Source organism: Elephas maximus, chromosome 14, assembly GCF_024166365.1.
Source record: "Elephas maximus indicus isolate mEleMax1 chromosome 14, mEleMax1 primary haplotype, whole genome shotgun sequence".
NCBI classification, from domain to species: domain Eukaryota; kingdom Metazoa; phylum Chordata; class Mammalia; order Proboscidea; family Elephantidae; genus Elephas; species Elephas maximus.
The window spans coordinates 17,966,543-17,989,889 of NC_064832.1; the positions used below are offsets into that span (position 1 = coordinate 17,966,543).

The 23,347-nt window shown below is 39.6% G+C and overlaps 1 protein-coding gene across 1 annotated transcript; it reads left to right on the forward strand.

The window, feature by feature from the left end:
- Positions 1-333: 333 nt before the first annotated feature.
- Positions 334-23,079, forward strand: RFXAP (regulatory factor X associated protein; the record flags this gene model as incomplete). The annotated part of the gene is made up of 3 exons (XM_049853187.1): positions 334-906; positions 18,607-18,714; positions 21,643-23,079. Coding segments are annotated over 3 exons (792 nt in total), but the record flags the coding sequence as incomplete, so codon positions are not given.
- Positions 23,080-23,347: the final 268 nt, after the last annotated feature.

Sequence of the window (23,347 nt, forward strand, 5' to 3'; positions counted from 1 at the left end):
TAATACATGGGGTCATCATAAGGCCCAACGGACTCACTGGCAAAGAGTTTTTAAAAAAATAAAGACGTCTTACCCCACGCAACCCCAGTTACACCAAAACTTCCGCCATTACCCCCCCATCCGCAGGGAGCGCCTCAGCCGCACGTGCGCAGTCACTCCCCAGAAGTCAACGCTCGGCCCCGCCCCCCAGGAACGTCAGGCCTCCAATCGCCACCGAGCGCAGACTGTGCAGCCGCACATGCGCAGTCGGTAGGCCTTGGGGCGCAGCGCCTCTTCCTGCTGCGCGTCCTGGTCCTCGGTGTGCGGAGTGCTTTTGGGCGCGGCAGGCGCTGAAGAGGTGGGGGTCTTGGGCCCCGGCCGAGGCTCTGCAGCACGGAGGTGCAGAGTGTCGATGAGGGCCCGGGGATCGACGCAGCCTCCGCGGTCCCCGGCGCGGCTCGGGCCCCGCAGCTGACCCTGCTGGTGATGCGCCCCTGTGGAGCGCAGGACGAGGCAGCGGCCGCAGCGGGGCGGCCCGTCAGGTACCTGTGTGAGGTGGCGGGGGATGGCGAGGAGGAGGCAGGCGACGACGAAACGGAGCTGCTGGACGCCTCGGACCCCCCGGGCGGCGGCGAGAGCACGGCCAGCTTGGAGGATCTGGAGGACGAGGAAACCCACTCCGGGGGCGAGGGCGGCCGCGGCGGGGCCCGGGGACGGAGCAGCGGCGGGGGCAGCGCGAGCAAGACCTGCAACTACGAGGGTTGCAGCGAGACCACGAGCCAGGTGGCCAAGCAGCGTAAGCCGTGGATGTGCAAGAAGCACCGCAACAAGATGTACAAGGACAAGTACAAAAAGAAGAAAAGCGACCAGGCCCTCAACTGTGGTGGGGCCGCCTCGGCCACCAGCGCGGGAAGCGTCAAGCTGGAGGTAGGGAACCCCAGCCTGGGCCTTGGGGAGTGGGAGGTGGAGGAAGAAACCCCGTTCCTATTGCACACCCTATTCCCAGGGCCTCGCCACCTTCCCGGGGCCAGGCTGAAGTGGCTGGGCTTGTGGTGAGAGTTAGTGTGTGCCTCCGAGCCTATTCTAACGTGTTGCACTCTTCTGGTAGGTGAATAAATTTAAAAGGAAATGTGATAGATCAGCATATCCTTTGAAAGAGCTGGAGTATGGGCTAGAAGGACAGATAATAAATGATTGGTATGTTTCATCACTAAAGGGGTACACAGAAAAGCTTAAGAACCTAGATGAAATTGGTACTTTGGAAAAGAGGGTAATCCGCTCCTATTTTCAGTACCCTGTTCTCTGGCGCTCTGGCGGCGCAGTGGCTAAGCCCTATGGAGGTTGTTACCCTAAAGGTCGGCAGTTTGAATACACCAGCCGCTCTTTGGAAACCCTATGGGGCGGTTCTACTCTGTCCTCTAGGGTCACTATGAGTGGGAATCTACTCGACGGCAACGGGTTATTCTCAGTATAACAGGAGCACAGGTGGCGCCGTGGTTTAAGCGCTAGGCTGCTAACCGAAAGGTCTACTGTTGGACGAAGAGGTCTGTGGCTCTGTGAGAGAAAAATATGACAGTCTGCTTCCATGAAAATTCCATAAAAGCTTCCATAAGGCCTTGGAAACCATGCACTCTCACTAGGAGTTGGAATCCACTGGATGACAACAGATTTTATTCTCCTTGTTCTGTTTTCAGTATCTAGGTTCTTAGTGTTCTCTCACTACCTCTTTTTTTAGTACCGGATTCTTAGTACTTCTGGAGAACAGAACTGGTAATGGAGCCTTAGTCTCAAAAGACTTTTGAACTGTTAGATTTGAACTATGCGGAAGGAGTTAACTTCAGGCTGCAAACTCCTGCTCCTTCTTTTGCTGGCTGTGTGGTCTTGAACAGGTTGTTAAACTCTTTAAATTTCAGCTTCATCTGTAAAATGGGCATTAAAGTAGTGTCTACTTCATAGTGTTGCTGTGAAGATGTAAAAGACTTTACAATGTCCAAACAGAAAAATTCCACAGACCTTCGCCATTATTATGGTATGCTTTTATTAACAACACACTTGAAGGTTGTTACACTTAAGCAGATCTCCGCCATTATTACTGTGTGCTTTTATTAACAGCATACTTAAAGGTTGTTACACATAAGCAGATATTTTATCCCTTGTTTTCCTCTGTTTAATAAAAGCTATAATCCCTCAGTGCGGAGAGAATGCAGTTGAATTTTGTTAAAAGTTATCCAGAAGATAATTTTTAAAGCTGAAAGCTGTCCTAGGGATATATTCTAAAATTCTTTAAATTACTTCGTTTCAGGCTGAACTTGAGCAGCTAGCTGCCCCATTTATAAATATTTTAAACTTTGGAATTACTCATATATTTAATAATCTAAACATTTGTAAAATCGACAGTCACCAACATTCCGCACATAATTCATACTAGTTAGGGTACTAAGTGACTTCTCTTTCCCTTTTTTATCCCATTGAGTGTTAATCTTTTTGAGAATCTGATGAATCCTAAAGAATCCTCTTCCCAGAAAAATGCACATTATGTAGGTATATAATTTTGCATATAAATTCATGAGGCTGAGGACCCCTGCTGATTTCAGGTTAAAAACTCTCTCTACCCATATCCTTGTGAAATAATCTCTTACCAAATCGTAGATTACAAGTAATTATGGAAATAAGCATCTCAATATAGAATAAAAATGATCAAGATATTTATATTTATAGAGTAAAAGTAATCAAGTGTGTCCTTCTGTTCTAGCGGTGCCCATTCTCTTCAAAATTCTTTTCAGAGAGAAAAAACACTACTTTTTCTCTTTTTCTTGTTCTTTAGATAAGGTTTACAGGGCAATTTAGTTTCTCATTAAACAATTAATACACATTGTTTTGTGACATTGGTTGCCAACCCTACAACATGCCATGACTCTCCTTCTCAACCTTGGGTTCCCCCTTACCAGCTTTCCTGTCTTTTCTTCTTGTCCTTGCCCCTAGGCTTATGTGCCCATTTAGTCTCATTTTGTTTTATGGGCCTGTCTAATCCTTTGGCTGAAGGGTGAACCCCAGGAGCGACTTCAGTACTCAGTTAAAAGGGTGTTCCGGGGCCGTACTCTCAGAGTTTCTTCAGTCTCTATCAGAGCAGTTAGCCTGGTCTTTTTTTGTGAGTTAGAATTTTGTTCTACGTTTTTGTCCAGCTCTGTCCGGGACCCGCTATTGTGATCCCTGTCAGAGCAGTCAGTGGTGGTAGCTGGGCACCATCTAGTTGTGCTGGGCTCAGTCTGGTGGAGGCTGTGGTAGTTATGGTCCATTAGTCCTTTGGACTGATCTTTCCCTTGTGAATTTGGTTTTCTTCATTCTTCCTTGCCCCAGATGGGGTGGGATCAGTGTAGTATCTTAGATGGCCTCTCACAAGCTTTTAAGACCCCAGACACTACTCACCAAAGTAGGACGTAGAACATTTTCTTTATAAACTATCTTATGCCAGTTGAGCTAGATGTCCCCCAAGACCATGGTCCGTAGCCCTCAGCCCAGTAATTCAGTCCCTCACGGAGTTTGGGTATGTCTATGAAACTTCCATGACCTTGCTTTGGTCAAGTTATGCTGACTTTCTCAGTATTGTGTACTGTCTTTCCCCTCACCAAAGTTACCACTTACTTATAGTCTAGGTAGTGTTTTTCCCTCCCTACTCCTCCCTTCCCTCATAACCATTAAAGATTGTTTTTTCTGGGTATAAACCTTTTCATGAGTTTTTATTAGTGGTCTCAAACAGTATTTGTCCTTTTGTGATTCACTTGTTTCACTTTACATAATGCCCTCAAGATTGATCCGTGTTGTGAGATGTTTAACAGATTCATCATTGTCCTTTATTGTTGCGTTGCCTAGTAGGGGGATTGCTGGATAGTGTAGCATTTCTATTTCTAGCTTTTTAAGGAAGCACCATATCATTTTCCAAAATGATTGTACCATTTTACACCCCCACCAGCAGTACATAAGAGTTCTAGTCTCCCTGCAGCCTCTCCAACATTTGTTACTTTCTGTTTTTTTTGATTAGTGCCAGTAATGTCAGGTGAGATGGTATCTCACTGTAGTTTTGATTTTCATTTCTCTAATGGCTAGTGATGATGCACATTTCCTCATGTGTCTGTTAGTCACTTGAATGTCTTCTTTGGTAAAGTGTCTGTTCATATCTTTTGCCCATTTTTTAATTGAGTTGTTTGTCTTTTCGTTGTAAACATGTTGGATTTTCCTGTAGATTTTACAGATTGGACCTTTGTCACGTTTGTCACAGCCAAAAATTTTTTCCCTGTCTGTAGGTTCTCTTTTTACTCTTTTGGTGAAGTCTTTTGATGAATGTCAGTGCTTAATTTTTAAAAGATCTCAGTTATCCAGCTTATCTTCTGGTGTTTGTGTATTATTGATTATGGTTTGTATCTTATTTATGCTGTATATTAAGGCCTCTAGTGTTGACTCTGTTTTTTTTTCTGTGATCCTTGTAGTTTTTGGTTTTATATTTAGATCTTAAATCCATTTTGAGTTAATTTTTGTGTGTGGTGTGAGGTATGGTTCCTGTTTCGTTTTTTTATAGATGGACATTCAGTTTTGCCGACACCATTTGTTAAAAAGGCTTCCTTTTCCCCATTTAACGGACTTTGGGTCTTTCGAAGATCAGGTGACTGTAGGTGGGTGGATTTACATCTGGTTTTCGATTCTGTTCCTTTACTGAGAATGATGTGTTGAAGTCTCCTACTAACATTGTGGAACTGTCCGTTTCTCTTTTCAGTGCTGTTAGAATTTGTTTTATGTATTTTGGAGCCCTGTCATTGGGTGCATAGATATTTAAAAACTATGCTTATGTCCTCGTGGTGGATTGTTCCTTTAATCATTATATAATGTCCTTCCTTGTCTTTCACAGTAGATTTTATTTTCAAGTGTATTTTATCTGAGATTAGTATTGCCACCCTCACTCTTTTTTGGTTGCTGTTTGATTGATACATTTTTTTCCCATCTTTTGATTAATATATTTATGTCTTTGTTATTGTAGATTTTGTGTTTATGGAGACTTTGTTTTTCTTCTTTATTTTGATGAGTAAGTTTGTTAACTTTCTTTGTGGTTACCTTGAAATTTACCCGTTTTCCTAGGTTTAAGCCTGTTTTCTATTACTTGATAATGCCTTGACTTCCTCTCCATTTGATAGTTCTATACCTATCTATAGTTCTATACCTGACCATTGTTGTCATTTACAGCTTGACCTTTCTAGTTCCTTTTTGTAAATCTTTTACTTTTGTTTTATCCTTGAGAGTTAATTACCTAGATTGATACCTGGCTGATGCTGTCCTGTGTCCTAGATTCAGGCTGTTGTCTGCTATTGTTGGTTCTCTAACCAAACGACTACCTTTAATCATTCTTGTAAGTTTGGTTTGTTTTTTACATGTTCCTTTAATTTTTGTTTATCTGGAAATGTCCTAATTTCTCCATCATATTAGAGTAAGAGTTTTGCAGAATATTTTATTCTTGGTTGGCTGCTTTTTTCTTTCAAGGTTTTATATATGTCATCCCATTGCCTTCTTGCCTGCATAGCTTCTGCTGAGTAAACAGAGTTTAGTCTTATTGTTTCCCTTTTGAGACTTTTCATTTTTCTCCAGCTGCTGTCAGGATTCTTCCTTTGTCTTTGGTTTTAGCAAGTGTGATTATGGTATGTGTTGGTGATTTTGTTTTGGGGTTTATCTTATATGAGGTTCACTGAGCTTCTTGGATGGTCAGCTTTTCATCTTTTGTGATTATTAGGGAAATTTTCTGTCAGGAAATCTTCAGTGATCCTCTTTGTGCTTTCCATTCCCCCCTTTGTTCTGGAATTATGATCACACACAAATTGTTGCTTTGTGTTGTATCCCACATTGCTCACAGGGTTTCTTCATTTTCCTTCATTCTTTTCTCTGATTTTTCCTCACAGTGCTATCCAAAGATTTGTCTTCAATTTTGCTGATCCTGTCTCCCATTGTTTCCAGTTTGCTCCTAAAACCTTTTATTGCACTGTCCCTTTCTGAAATCTTGTCATTTATCTTTTTGGGTTTCTAATTGCTGTTTTTGTATGATTTCGAGTTGTTTATTTATTTTGACATTTCGTTCCTGTATTTTTTTCCTGAATTCTTCCATTACTTTGTGTTTTCCCTGATTTTTTTTTTTTTTAAATGCCCTATCAGGTAGTTCCAGTGTCTTTTCTTCTACCAGAAGAAGGTTATCTGGTATTTTATTTTGGTTGCTTTCTGGAGCTATCCCATTTTTTAAAAATATGTTTTGATATTGTCTCCTGTCTCCAGGACATCCAGGAATTATTTTCTTCATTTATTGAATGTAGATTTGTTTGTTTTATCCTTCTTTTTTGTCGTATTTGGTTGTGTCTGGGCAGGTGGGCTGGGTGTCTTTTGTTTCTTGCACGATACTTCTCCCCACTTTGTCCAGGTGATCATGGCTCAGCTCTGGTTTCCACTGGGGGGGGATGGGCAGGGGTGGGTTGTTCATGGCACTAACTGGAGCCAATGGGGCAGAGCTAGGGGGCAATGCAGGGTGGGACCTGGGGACCGTGTTGATGTTGCTTAGGGGCTCGACACTCAGTGCAGATAGTCAGTAGGGAAGGGAGAGGATGTGATGTGCAGAGCAAGTGACCTGTCTCCTGTTAGGAGCTCGTGAAGTTGCCTTCCTGTACTCCCTGTCTGTGATCCTTGGTGGCTGAGGTCCAGGATGGCGAATCCAGGTGCCAGTGAGCTGGTGTCTCTCCGACTGAGCAACTGTGGCCCACTAAAAAGCGGCGGAGGTCTTGTACAAGGAAGAAGGGTGCGGGTGAGAAAGCGTGTATCCCTGGTTACCCAGCTGTCTCCTGCTGGGATCTCCTTGAAGCTGCTTTCCTGTACTCCCTGTCTGCATTCTTGGTGGCTGAGGTCCAAGATGGCAAATCTGTGCCATGTTAGCTGTTAGGGAACCTCCACTGCGTAGCTTCCCTCGTTCTCTGTTCTCCATCAGTTTCTTATTCCATTCGCTGCTCGATTGAGTTCTTTGCGCTTCATTTGAAGGTTCCAGGATTGACATTTATATCTATTTTACTTAGTTTTTTGGTCTGTGCTGCAGAGAGATGGCATGGTGCTTCTGTCTATAGGGCCACGTTGGCTCTTCCTCCTCTGATATTACTTCTTTTTAAGGAAGTATTACTTTACTTATGGCAACTTTCATTTTTTAAGTACCAGCATTTACATCTATAGTTTGAGGAAAATGTATAAAAGGAAAGTAGATACTGAATTACAGTTACCCACATTCCCCCTGAAAAAAGTCTTAATGATTTCCCTACCTTAAAATAATTTCAGAGGCGGGGCCAAGATGGCGGACTAGGTGGACGCTACCGTGGATCCCTCTTGCAACAAAGACTCGGAAAAACAAGTGAATCGATCACATACATAACAATCTACAAACTCTGAACAACAAAAACAGATTTAGAGACGGAGAACGAACAAATACGGGGAGACAGCGATTGTTTTCAGAGCCTGGAGCCAGCGTACCAGTCAGGTGACCTTCGGAGCCCGATTGGGGGCAGAGCCCAGGGGGGCAGATGGCACAGACAAGGGGCCCAGCCCTAGCCCCCGAACTCATTCCGGGAGGGGCCTAGCCGGTTCGCGCGGGCGGCGTGGCGGCGCAGCTGGTGGGAGAAGTCCCCAGGAGGCAGTGACTGGTCTTGGAGCGGGGAGTTCAGCGTCCCAGCCGGGGAGTCGTCCCGCCGGGATTTTGGCGGGCCGCGCATGTGGCGTGAGCACGGGGAGCAGCTCCATGCCCCTGAATTGACCCCGGGGGGGGGCCTAGCCAGATCGTGCGGCCGGCGTGGTGGCACAGCCGGTGGAAGAAGTCCCCGGGAGGCAGTGGCTGGTCTTGGAGCGGGGAGAGCGGCATCCCAGCCGGGACGCGCAGTCGCGGCGCAGGCGCGGGGAGCTGCTCCGCTCTCCTGAGCTGACCCCGGGGGGGGAGCCAGCCGGTTCGCGGGGGTGGCGCAGCGACACGGCTGGTGGGACGGGGAGTCCCCGGGAGGCAGCTTCTGATTTTGGAGTCGGGAGTGCACCGTCCTAGTAGGGGAACCTTAACCTTGGGGGTGGGGCTGATAGCGGAGGATCTGACTGTGACTCCAGCGGGCCAGACCCCCCGGGGGCAATCTCCACACAGCCAGCACACATAGGCGACGCGCCCCGCGGAAATCTCAGATATAATAGTCATTCCAAGCAAGACAAGCAACTCTGGCTATATTCTGAGGTGCTACTCTCCTAGCTCTCTGATCCCTCCCCCAGCCTCCACAGGCGGCTCCATTAACATCTGAATAGCCTGAGCCAGAGGGAGAACCCTGATAGGGATCTGACTGCATTTTTTTTTAGCAGATTTTCTGGAAAAACTAGTTTCCCAGTGATGGCTCAGAGACAGCAATCCATATCAAACCACTTAAAGAAGCAGACCATGACAGCTTCTCCAACCCCCCAAACAAAAGAATCAAAATCTTTCCAAAGGAAGATACAATCCTGGAATTATCAGATACAGAATATAAAAAACTAATTTACAGAATGCTTCAAGACATCACAAACGAAATAAGGCAAACTGCAGAAAAAGCCAAGGAACACACTGATAAAACTGTTGAAGAACTCAAAAAGATTATTCAAGAACATAGTGGAAAAATTAATAAGTTGCAAGAATCCATAGAGAGACAGCATGTAGAAATCCAAAAGATTAACAATAAAATTACAGAATTAGACAATGCAATAGGAAGTCAGAGGAGCAGGCTCGAGCAATTAGACTGCAGACTGGGACATCTGGAGGACCAGGGAATCAACACCAATATAGCTGAAAAAAAATCAGAGAAAAGAATGAAAAAAAAAGAAGAAACCCTAAGAATCATGTGGGACTCTATCAAGAAGGATAACCTGCGGGTGACTGGAGTCCCAGAACAGGGAGGGGGGACAGAAAACACAGAGAAAATAGTTGAAGAACTCCTGACACAAAACTTCCCTGACATCATGAAAGACGAAAGGATATCTATCCAAGATGCTCATCGAACCCCATTTAAGATTGATCCAAAAAGAAAAACACCAAGACATATTATCATCAAACTTGCCAAAACCAAAGATAAACAGAAAATTTTAAAAGCAGCCAGGGAGAAAAGAAAGGTTTCCTTCAAGGGAGAATCAATAAGTTCAGACTACTCAGCAGAAACCATGCAGCTAAGAAGGAAATGGGACGACATACACAGAACACTGAAGGAGAAAAACTGCCAGCCAAGGATCATATATCCAGCAAAACTCTCTCTGAAATATGAAGGCGAAATTAAGATATTTACAGATAAACACAAGTTTAGAGAATTTGCAAAAACCAAACCAAAGCTACAAGAAATGCTAAAGGAGATTGTTTGGTCAGAAAACCAATAATATCAGGTACCAGCACAATACAAGGTCACAAAACAGAACGTCCTGATATCAACTCAAATAGGGAAATCACAAAAACAAACAAATTAAGATTAATTTAAATACATAAATAAATAATACACATAACGGAATCATGGAAGTCAATAGGTAAAAGATCACAATCAAAAAGACGGACTAAATACAGGAGGCATTGAACTGCCATATGGAGAGTGATACAAGGCGATATAGAACGATACAAGTTAGGTTTTTACTTAGAAAAATAGGGGTAAATAATAAGGTAACCACAAAAAGGAATATCAACTCCATAACTCAAGATAAAAGCCAAGAAAAACGTAACGACTCAACTAACATAAAGTCAAACACTATGAAAATGAGAATCTCACAATTTATTAAGAAAAATGTCTCAGCACAAAAAAGTATGTGGAAAAATGAAATGGCCAACAACACACATGAAAAGGCATCAAAATGACAGCATTAAAAACTTATTTATCTATAATTACGCTGAATGTAAATGGACTAAATGCACCAATGAAGAGACAGAGAGTCACGGACTGGATAAAGAAACACGATCCATCTATATGCTGCCTACAAGAGACACACCTTAGACTTAGAGACACAAACAAACTAAAACTCAAAGGATGGAAAAAAATATATCAAGCAAACAATAAGCAAAAAAGAAGAGGAGTAGCAGTATTAATTTCTGACAAAATAGACTTTAGCCTTAAATCCACCACAAAGGATAAAGAAGGACACTATATAATGATAAAAGGGACAATTGATCAGGAAGACATAACCATATCAAATATTTATGCACCCAATGACAGGGCTGCAAGATACATAAATCAAATTTTAACAGAATTGAAAAGTGAGATAGACACCTCCACATTTATAGTAGGAGACTTCAACACACCACTTTCGGAGAAGGACAGGACATCCAGTAAGAAGCTCAATAGAGACACGAAAGACCTACTTACAACAATCAACCAACTTGACCTCATAGACTTATACAGAATTCTCCACCCAACTGCTGCAAAGTATACTTTTTTTTCTAGCGCACATGGAACATTCTCTAGAATAGACCACATATTAGGTCATAAAACAAACCTTTGCAGAGTCCAAAACATCGAAATATTACAAAGCATCTTCTCAGACCACAAGGCAATGAAACTAGAAATCAATAACAGAAAAACTAGGGAAAAGAAATCAAATACTTGCAAAATGAACAGTACCCTCCTGAAAAAAGACTGGGTTATAGAAGATATCAAGCAGGGAATAAGGAAATTCATAGAATGCAACGAGAATGAAAATACTTCCTATCAAAACCTCTGGGACACAGCAAAAGCAGTGCTCTGAGGCCAATTTATATCGATAAATGCACACATACAAAAAGAAGAAAGAGCCAAAATCAGAGAACTGTCCCGACAACTTGAACAAATAGAAAGTGAGCAACAAAAGAACCCATCAGGCACCAGAAAAAAACAAATAATAAAAATTAGAGCTGAACTAAATGAATTAGAGAACAGAAAAAGAATTGAAAGAATTAACAAAACCATAAGCTGGTTCTTTGAAAAATTAACAAAATTGATAAACCATTGGCTAGACTGACTAAAGAAATACAGGAAAGGAAACAAATAACCCGAATAAGAAACGAGAAGGACCACATCACAACAGAACCAAATGAAATTAAAAGAATCATTTCAGATTACTACGAAAAATTGTACTCTAACAAATTTGAAAACCTAGAAGAAATGGATGAATTCTTGGAAAAACGCTACCTACCTAAACTAACACATTCAGAAGTAGAACAACTAAATAGACCCGTAACAAAAAAAGAGATTGAAACGGTAATCAAAAAACTCCCAACAAAAAAAAGCCCTGGCCCGGATGGCTTCACTGCAGAGTTCCACCAAACTTTCAGAGAAGACTTAACACCACTACTACTGAAGGTATTCCAAAGCATAGAAAAGGACGGAATACTACCCAACTCATTCTATGAAGCCACCATCTCCCTGATACCAAAACAGGGTAAAGACATTACAAAAAAAGAAAATTACAGACCTATATCGCTCATGAACATAGATGCAAAAATCCTCAACAAAATTCTAGCCAATAGAATCCAACAACACATCAAAAAAATAATTCACCCTGATCAAGTGGGATTTATACCAGGTATGCAAGGCTGGTTTAATATCAGAAAAACCATTAATGTAATCCATCACATAAATAAAAGATAAAAACCACATGATCTTACCAATCGATGCAGAAAAGGCATTTGACAAAGTTCAACACCCATTTATGATAAAAACTCTTACCAAAATAGGAATTGAAGGAAAATTCCTCAACATAATAAAGGGCATCTGTGCAAAGCCAACAGCCAATATCACTCTAAATGGAGAGAACCTGAAAGCATTTCCCTTGAGAACGGGAACCAGACAAGGATGCCCTTTATCACCGCTCTTATTCAACATCGTACTTGAAGTCCTGGCCAGGGCAATTAGGCTAGACAAAGAAATAAAGGGTATCCGGATTGGCAAGGAGGAAGTAGAGGTATCAGTATTTACAGATGACATGATCTTATACACAGAAAAGCCTAAGGAATCCTCCAGAAAACTACTGAAACTAATAGAAGAGTTTGGCAGAGTCTCAGGTTATAAAATAAACATACAAAAATCACTTGGATTCCTCTACATCAACAAAAAGAACACCGAAGAGGAAATAACCAAATCAATACCATTCACAGTAGCCCCCAAGAAGATAAAATACTTAGGAATAAGTCTTACCAAGGATGTAAAAGACCTATACAAAGAAAACTACAAAGCTCTACTACAAGAAATTCAAAAGGACATACTTAAGTGGAAAAACATACCTTGCTCACGGATAGGAAGACTTAACATAGTAAAAATGTCTGTTCTACCAAAAGCCATCTATACATATAACACACTTCCAATCCAAATTCCAATGTCATATTTTAAGGGGATAGAGAAACAAATCACCAATTTCATATGGAAGGGAAAGAAGCCCCGGATAAGCAAAGCATTACTGAAAAAGAAGAAGAAAGTGGGAGGTCTCACTCTACCTGATTTCAGAACCTATTATACAGCCACAGTAGTCAAAACAGCCTGGTACTGGTACAACAACAGGCACATAGACCAATGGAACAGAATTGAGAACCCAGATATAAATCCATCCATGTGTGAGCAGCTGATATTTGACAAAGGACCAGTGTCAGTTAATTGGGGAAAAGATAATCTTTTTAACAAATGGGGCTGGCATAACTGGATATCCATTTGCAAAAGAATGAAACAGGACCCATACCTCACACCATGCACAAAAACTAACTCCAAGGGGATCAAAGACCTAAACATAAAGACTAAAACGATAAAGATCATGGAAGAAAAAATAGGGACAACCCTAGGAGCCCTAATACAGGGCATAAACAGAATACAAAACATTACCAAAAATGATGAAGAGAAACCAGATAACTGGGAGCTCCTAAAAATCAAACACCTATGCTCATCTAAAGACTTCACCAAAAGAGTAAAAAGACCACCTACAGACTGGGAAAGAATTTTCAGCTATGACATCTCCGACCAGTGCCTGATCTCTAAAATCTACATGATTCTGTCAAAACTCAACCACAAAAAGACAAACAACCCAATCAAGAAGTGGGCAAAGAATATGAACACACATTTCACTGAAGAAGATATTCAGGCAGCCAACAGATACATGAGAAAATGCTCCCGATCATTAGCCATTAGAGAAATGCAAATTAAAACTACGATGAGATTCCATCTCACACCAACTAGGCTGGCATTAATCCAAAAAACACAATAAATGTTGGAGAGGCTGTGGAGAGATTGGAACTCTTATACACTGCTGGTGGGAATGTAAAATGGTACAACCACTTTGGAAATCTATCTGGCGTTATCTTAAACAGTTAGAAATAGAACTACCATACAACCCAGAAATCCCACTCCTCGGAATATACCCTAGAGATACAAGAGCCTTCATACAAACAGATATATGCACACCCATGTTTATTGCAGCTCTGTTTACAATAGCAAAAAGCTGGAAGCAACCAAGGTGTCCGTCAGTGGATGAATGGGTAAATAAATTGTGGTATATTCACACGATGGAATGCTACGCATCGATAAAGAACAGTGACGAATCTGTGAAACATTTCATAACATGGAGGAACCTGGAAGGCATTATGCTGAGCGAAATGAGTCAGAGGCAAAAGGACAAATATTGTATAAGACCACTATTATAAGATCTTGAGAAATAGAAAAAACGGAGAACACATACTTTTGTGGTTACGAAGGCGGGAGGGAGGGAGGGAGGGAGAGGGTTTTTTATTGATCAATCAGTAGATAAGAACTGCTTTGGGTGAAGGGAAAGACAACACTCAATACAAGGAAGGTCAGCCGAATTGGACTGGACTAAGAGCAAAGAGGTTTCCGGGATAAAATGAATGCTTCAAAGGTCAGCGGAGCAGGGGCGGGGGTCTGGGGAACATGGTTTGAGGGGACTTCTAAGTCAATAGGCAGAATAATTCTACTATGAAAACATTCTGCATCCCACTTTGAAATGTGGCATCTGGGGTCTTAAATGCTAACAAGCGGCCACCTAAGATGCATCAATTGGTCTCAACCCACCTGGAGCAAAGGAGAATGAAGAACACCAAGGTCACACGACAACTAAGAGCCCAAGAGACAGAAAGGGCCACATGAACCAGAGACCTACATCATCCTGAGACCAGAAGAACTAGTTGGTGCCCGGCCACAATCGATGACTGCCCTGACAGTGAGCACAGCAGAGGACTCCGGAGGGAGCAGGAGATCAGTGGGATGCAGACCCCAAATTCTCATAAAAAGACCATACTTAATGGTCTGACTGCGACTAGAGGAATCCCGGCGGCAATGCTCCCCAAACCTTCTGTTGGCACAGGACAGGAACCATCCCCGAAGACAACTCATCAGACATGAAAGGGACTGGTCAGCGGGGGGGAGAGAGATGCTGATGAAGAGTGAGCTAATTAAATCAGCTGGACACTTGAGAGTGTGTTGGCAACTCTTGTCTGGAGGGGGGATGGGAGGATAGAGAGAGAGGGAAGCTGGCAAAATTGTCACGAAAGGAGAGACTGAAAGGGCTGACTCAATAGGGGGAGAGCAAGTGGGAGAAGGGAGTAAGATGTATGTAAACTTATATGTGACAGACTGATTGGATTTGCAAATGTTCACTTGAAGCTTAATAAAAGTTAATTAAAAAAATCACTGTCAACGTATAAAAAATAATAATAATAATGATAATAATAATTTGAATGATTTTTTAAGGTCCCTGGGTGGTACAAACATTTTGTGCCCTTCTACTAACCAAAAGTTTGGTGACTCGAGTCCACCCAGCAGCACCATGGAAAAAAGCCCTGGCAATCTACTTCGTAAGATTAAAAAAACAAAAACAACACCTGTTGCCATGGAGTCAGTTCAGACTCATGGCAGCCCCATGTGCGTGAGAATGTTTTCAATTGATGTACTCTTACCAAAAAGTCCCTGGGTGGCACAAGTCATCTGAGCTTGTCTACTAACCTAAATACAGGCAGTTTGTACTCACTCCGTGGCACTGTGAAACAGGCCTAGCCATCTATTTCCGTAAAGATTACAGCCAAGAAAACCTCATGGAACTCAGTTCTACTCTGTAACAAACACATGGGGTCACCATGAGCCAGAATCAACTCCATGGCAACAGGTTTGGTTTTTGGTATTGCATGATTTTTAAGGGAGAGAATTAATTGCTAAAAGCAACAAATAATAGCCATTTGTCTTTTATTGTGGAACACTTTCCCAGGTTCTGAGGAGGTTACACAGAGCTGTAAGTCTTTGTGTTTGTTGAACTGAGTGTAAAGGAAAGTTACTAACAGGCAGTCAGGATAGATAAGGCCCAAATATGTAGTACTGCTTTAGGAAGTTAGAGGGCAATAGATCGTTGCAGGCTGATACTCTGGAATGGAAGGCTTTACAGAGGAAATACAATTCAATAAAACCAGAAAGGATGGCTAATAGTTTATTCTTAGCTAAATTTCTGTGCACCAGACACTGTGCTAAGGTATAAATGGATTCTTACAACCCTTCTGCAAAGACATAGGCACTATATTTTATATTCATAGACACCAAAGCACAGAAAGGTGAGTTCATACAGCCCAGCAAGTACTCCAACCCAAACATTCTTATTCTAGAGCATCACTTTTTTCCCCATCTTATGCTGCTTTTCTACCAGGCGCTCCTTGGAAACCGTATGGGGCAGTTCTACTCTGTCCTATACGGTTGCTATGAGTGGGAATCGACGTGACAGCAATGGTTTTTTTTTTTTTTTTTTGGTTTATGCTGCTTTTCTAGAATTCTGGTAGGTAAAAGGAAGAGCATTTTAGAAAGAAAGGAAGAGTAGAAATGCAGGTGCCACGTGTGGAAGATAGCAAGTAGACCATTCTAGCTAAAGTGGAATGTTTGGAAAATTCATGAAAGATAAATTTGGAGAGATAGGTTGAAGCCAATTTTTGTATGAGTATTGAATGCCAGGGTATGGGATTTGAGTTTTATGTCTTTAAATGAAGATTTCTAATTAGGTAGTATTTATTGTGTCCATGTGCTTGGCTGCTAACTGAAAGGTTGGGTGTCGAGTCCACCCAGAGGTGCCTCGGAAAAAAGTCCTGGTGATCAGCTTCTGGAAAATTAGCCACTGAAAACCCTGTAGAGCACAGTTCTACTCTGACACACATGGGGCTGCCATGAGTTGGAAGCAACTCCATGGTAACTGGTTTGGTTTGAGTTTGTAATTAGGGAGCCACTGTGGGCTCAAGGTGTTTTGGGGTCCTAATCAGATGGGGCCCTGGTGGTGCAGTGGTTAAGAGCTTGGCTGCTAACCAAAAGGCTGGCAGTTTGAATCCACCAGCCGTTCCTTGGAAACCCTATGGGGACGTTCTCCTCTGTCCTGTAGGACCACTAGGAGTTGGAATCAACAGCAATTTTTTTTTTTTTAGTCTGATAGGGTGGATTGAAATCAATTGACTATAGATTTAGAGACTCTTTAGGTCATTATAAGGAGCCCTGGCATGCAGTGGTTAAGCACACTTGGCTGTTCACCGAAAAGGTTGATGGTTCGAACCCACGAGCCACTCCAGGGGAGAAAAATGTGGCAGTCTGGTTCCGTAAAGATTACAGGCTTGGAAACTCTGTGGGGCGGTTCTACTCTGTCCTATAGGGTTTCTGTGAGTTAGACTCGACTCAATGGCAATGGGTTTGGTTTCTTTGGTTTTTGGTAGATCGTTAACAGCATGTCTCATAGGTGGTGAGGGGGATCGTCTGCCAGGGTGTGAACAGCAAGATGAGAATTTAAGGTATGTAAAATGTGTTTCTTACATAAGTCACAGTTAAGGAACAAGCGTGTATGTAATATTTAGTTCATGTATCTAGGAACTGGGCTATGTGAGGGACAGATAAAGGAGATGAGGGTAAAAAACTTCACCTGTGTGGACTGTGTTAATTATCCTTAAATATCTGAAAGGCTGTTCTTTGGTAGAAGCGGTAGATTTATTTTGTATAGTTCTGAAGAAACTAGGACTCTTAGGTGGACATCACAAGGATGTGTATTTCAGCTCATCCTAAGTAAAAGCTGCCTAAGTGTTAGAGCAATTCAAAACCAAAATGGATGCCTCAAAATATTGTCAATTCCCTAGGACAAGAAGCTTTCAAAAATTGTAGAAGATTGTACTAGATGACTCAAGGTATTTCAACTACAAGTTTCTATGATTTTGTGATACTAACATTCTCGTTCTACATATTCCTTTGTTTGGGGTTGTGAGGATTTAGGGCACTTCACCGCCAAGTCAGTTTCAGCATGCATTTATCTTACATGTCCAAATGAAACAGTCCCATAAATAGAGGTAGTCCTATGGGAGAAAGAAATTATTTTTGTTTTCTCTGGATATTAGAGTACTCTTTGTACAACTTGTTATATTTTGAGGTCTAAAATGTTTAGGGATGGAACTTTTTTTTCTACATCAGATTAGTTAACTTCTCGTGATAGAGGAGGTAAAGGGGATATTCTAATAACATAGAGGCCAGTAGAGAGGAGGCCAAGAGAAGAAACAGCTTAGATAACATCCTAAATGAAGAATAGAGATGAGTAAATTCATATATTAGTACTTCATGGTAAAATATTTATAGTCTTATATTTTAGTCAGAATTTTTGCATATGGCGTGTATTGTATTATGGTTTTATAAGAGTAACAGTTTCAGTTAATAGAATTTTTTGTTTTGCCAGGAAAATCATAAGTATTTAAGATTCTTTCAGATAACTTGGGATTCATATTTGGTCATAAGTGTTGCTGATGTTGTTTGGGTAATGGTTTCTCAGAGTAATGGCATAATTTTAGGAGTATCTAGGGATTATTTATGCCAGTGATTTCCAGTCTTTTTATCAGCAAAGAGCCAGTTTGTCATTTTTCTCCTAGTGGCTTCAAATATTGAAAGCATTTTTTTTTTTTTAAACAGTTCATTACCCCTCCTCCTTTGTTTTCTGTGAATTGGACAAAAAACTATCAATGAGAGTGTCTTGTTAGCAATATGTAAGTTACTACTGAGTTCATGGATCCCATACAAAGACTATTTTTCAACCTGAATAGTTTTATATGAAAAGATTGCTCAATTTCTACTGAACATTTTTCTAATACTGAAAATACCTCACAGGTGATTCCTTGCCCTTTCCTCCATACTTCTGCCATGCTATTATCTTGGGTCAAAAGACTGAGGAACCTGGTTGGAAATTCTGGGCTTAAACCTTAAGTGCTACAGTTTACTAATCCGTAATTGAATCCGCCAGGTGCTCCTTGGAAACTCTATGGGGCAGTTCAACTCTGTCCTGTAGGGTTGCTATGAGTCAGAATCGACTCCACGGCACTGGGTTTTTGTGGGTACAGAGGAAGAGGAAGTGAGGGAGGAAGAGTGTAACTGTCAGCATCTTAAAAAAAAAAACACTGGGACTTAATGAATGGCTTTCCTGAAGTCCCACAGGGACTGGGCAAAAAGAAGGAAGAAAAATCAAAGACCTGGTTTTGGTCATTGTATCATTGAAATGCCTGTAATAGTGGATTGTTATACTATGTTAACTGTTAACCATTTGCATTTTTGTCATTTATCCCAGGAAAATGCAGATAACATACTCTCCATTGTTAAACAAAGAACAGGATCTTTTGGGGATCGTCCTACAAGACCTACTCTTTTAGAACAAGTGTTAAATCAAAAAAGGCTGGTAAATATCTGTTTGTAAAGTAGTTATAAATCTGTTCACAGACTTGTTTGTTATAAATGAAACTATTTAGATCTTTGAGATTTTAAAGCTTGTTAAACTGGTTGTCAGAATTGAACTGAGCCTCTTTGCCGGCGCACACTGGAATCTCATAATCTCTGAAGACTGTATGAGTAGGGGCACTTTTAATCCTATTTCTTCATTGACAATACCTTGACTGTCTAAGCAAGATGGGATTTTAAAACACTCTCCTTTTATTGAATTTTGGGACTGGTTGAATAATGCTTTAATGGTATTGAGGTATAATTCAGTAAGGATCCCTATAATAAATTTGATAGAAGGCATCAGAACTCAATCAGGAAAGGAGAGATTATTCAAAAAATATTGGAATAATTGAATAATAATTTGAGGAAAAAATTTTAATTCATCACATCCCTGATAAAGAGTTTTATATTTTTCTTTAAAAAGAACAAAATAGAATTGGGACTTTAAATATCTCAAAAATCTGAAATGAAAATGTTCTAGCTTAAAAGTAGTAGACACAATCACAAAGAGAAGATTATAAATTTTATTACATAAAAATGCACAGCATATGTCAAAATCAGTGGCAAAAATAAAAATGCAAAGTCACAGGAAAAAATATTTGCAGCAAATATAAAAAACTATGATTAATATGGTTTATTTTTTATTATATTAAATATTCATATAAATTGATAAGGAAAAATGTTGGCCTCCAAACATTGCAAAAGATATAAGTAGGAAAAAAAAGTAGAAGTACTACCAACCAAAAAAACCAAACCCATTGCCATGAAGACGATTCTGACTCATAGAAGTACTACTGGGGCGGGTTAATCAGTAAGCCTGGTATGCCCTGGCTTACAATCAGCAAGGAACGTTTGGTCTAATTGTGCTTATTTACTAATCCATAGTGCACAGTTTCACCTGGGTTTCACCACATCTTTAACATGAAAACTAGTTGAAATTGCACGAAGTATTAGTAAGTGAGCACAATTAAGCCCGAGCACTGGGACGTTGCTTATTGGGTAATCTGTCCCTCAATTACTGTTAAATGATATGGAGAGGTATTCAGTATCTGCAACATTCACACAATAAAATTACGGTAACAATTAGTGAAATTATTTAAATGAAACACAGTGATGTGGAGGGCTCACTGAAATGGGCACTCTCGTTTGTTGATGGCATCTTGTCTTGATGCAACACTTTCAGAAAGCAGATTGGCGATATGTATCAGGAGTCTTTATAATGGTCATCCCATTAGACTCAGAAATCACTTATATGAAGACATTCATAGAAAATAAATCCTAAATATGGATAAAATTGTGTATGCATAAAGATGTTTCCTGAATGTATTTATCATAAATAGTAAAATCGTTGAAACAACCTAAATGTCCAGTAATCTCATAACAGCTAAATAGATTGTTGTACACTTACTTAATAGAATATTAGGCAATCTTTAAAATGACTTTTAAACAAAACTATTTACACTATGATATAATACTGAATCTTAAAATTAGTATTTAATGATAGCATTTCCACTTTATTTGGCTCATCTTTTTCAATTTATTGGGGCCAAAGATTTTTTTAAATTTAGTAAAAAATATTAACCATAGTCTATTTGTTGTATAATTATACCAAAACCAAAAAACCAAACACAGTGCCATCGAGTCGATTCCAACTCATAGCGACCCTATAGGATAGAGTAGAACTGCCCCATAGAGTTTCCAAAGAGTACCTGGCGGGTTCGAACTGCCGACCCTTTGGTTAGCAGCCTTAGCACTTAACCACTACGCCAGCAAGGTTTCCTGTATGATTATAGCTATATTTAAAAATGGCAAGTTTACAAAAACACATTGTTGTTTTAGAGCAGTTGTATTCTTTTCTGAAATTTTAGTAATGTGCTAATATTATATTTATATGTATATAAATATCTAAGACTCGTACTACTAAAACTCATGTCTCTCCCATTGACCTACTAAGTCTTCAAGCAGAAATTAAAAATTAGTGTGTGCATATACATGTATATATGCATATATATATCTGTATTTGTGTGTATATACATTTGTATACAAATATATATATAAAATATATATAAAAATTTTTTTATATATATTATATATAATATAAAATATATAAAAAATTTTTTATATATATTATATATAATATAAAATATATAAAAAATTTTTTATATATATTATATATAAAATATATAAAATTTTTTTATATATATTATATATAAAATATATAAAATTTTTTTATATATATTATATATAAAATATATAAAATTTTTTTATATATATATATATAAAAAATTTTTTTTATATATTTTATATATATATTTGTATACAAATGTATATACACACAAATACAGATATATATATATGCATATATACATGTATATGCACGCACTAATTTTTAATTTCTGCTTGAAGACTTAGTAGGTCAATGGGAGAGACATGAGTTTTAGTAGTACGAGTCTTAGGTGTATTTCCAAACTGGTACTTAACCGCCCTTTTCATGTATGGTCCCACTTTATTTCCTTTTTTTTTTTAAATTCTTGCTGTAATCCTGGGCCAGTGTTGGGCTTGGCTGTTTGCTGTTACGTGCTTGCGTCATATATTGGCGTATTGATTAAAGCATTTTCTTTTGTGCTGAAAGCCACCAATAACATCATTATTTTTAGGTTTTAATATTTTGATGTATGACATCTTTTTTTATTATTATTATTAGTTTGAAGTTTAATTGCAGTGCACCAGATGTAAAAATGAATTTAATTCAGTCATGCTTTGTTTTGTAAGCATATTGTATCTTCAGTAGGGACATATCAGAGTAATTCCGTAGCATGAATACAATTTAATGACATGAGAATAATGATATTAATACATAATTAATATATTTTTTTCTTTTTTTAAGTCATTACTAAGAAGTCCAGAAGTAGTGCAGTTTTTACAGAAACAGCAGCAACTCTTAAATCGGCAAGTTTTGGAGCAAAGACAGCAGCAGTTTCCAGGAGCACCGGTGTGAGGGAACTTAACCAAGAGCAGCTATGTGTTTTTTATCTTAATGTAGTAGAGGAACATAATTTTATACTAAAGTTAAATGGGGTAAGATATGCCAGAAGAACGTACACAGTCATTTTCCTGTAAATGTATATGTTCATTTGGGGATAAATAAGTATTGCATTTTATGCATCTAAGCCTTTTAGTTTACCATGAGTTTAAAGAAATCAGCTTATCTTTTCAAAATAACGTTTAATTACAATGTTCTTTTAAACAAAATGTTCCTCTCAGTCATTGTAACTGAAGGTGATGAAGCAGTACTTTCTGTGGAAGTCATGAGATATTAATCTTAAATCATCTAGTTGAGTGGCTCTCAACAAGGGCAGTTAGAAATGTATAGGTATGTTTTTTGATTGTCACAGTTACCTTGAAGAGTATTGGTTTTCAGTGGGTGATCTAGGTATACTAAAATGTTCTGCAGTGTCTGGGATAGTCCCACGCAACCAAAATTATCCCATCTACAGTGAACCCCCCCTTGAGAAGCACTGATAGCTCTTTGTTGTCGTAACAAGTAGCAGGGGTGCCTAGAATTGGGTTCTAGTTGATAACCTTTTCTTTGCAATTAAGACTGGAGAGGTCAAAGAGGTAAGCATATTTTATACCTCTAAAGAAATTGATCATTGTTTAATATCTGTGAAATTAGAGTGTGCATCTTTTTCCAGAGAGGTACAGGTAAAACCTCAGAGAACTAACAAGTACACTGGAATGAATGCATCATGGAAAGCTGACTTGTCTGCTTCATGTTACCTATTAGTTTTGATCTCTCTCAAAGCAGACATTCTTGCATGTTGAGTTTGTGGACAGCATAGATGTATCTCAGCCCACCAGTGTCAAGACAGAATTATTTTTCTTATACTCGTTTGCTTTTTCAAAAAAGATATCCTGAAAATAAGAGTAACACTCCAGCATTTCATCAGTGTTTTCAAAATTGAGCTATTTCAAGACTGTTACTGCTAACTAAATGTTCAAAGAATAATGGGTAATCTGGACAGACTATTTTTTTCCGTCTTTTCTCCCAGGAAACCTTTTTAAAAATGCAAGCCTACCAATAAGAGTAACAAATGTCAAGAAAGTATTTCCAATTTTAGGATAATAAATGTTTGTATCTTGAATGTAACTGCAAAGATATGTTAATTTCTTACAGTTTTTAAACTCTGAAATATATATCAATTTAAACTTAGACATTACTATCCTAAGAAGTACGTATGGAAAGAAAACATGTTTTTGTTAATTTTGTGTGTGTTTTATATCTGCATATCTGTGCAAAAACACTTTTCCCAAAATTCATTAAAATCCATTTGTTCACCTTTGCGTTGTCTTGCTGACTTACTCTGGTTGTGTATTTGGCTCACACTGGAAGCAGAGGAATTCATTTATATTTCTTGTTAACTCTTCGTTTGTTCTCTTATGGTATTGGGAGCTTTCTGGCCAATGTTTATTAAATCCCTAACACTTAAATCACCTTTTATGGAGGGAACACTCAGCTTCTGCTTCTTCAAATAGATAAAAATGGAATAGGAAAGGAGGGAAGGACTAGGCCAGTAAGAACTGAATGAAAA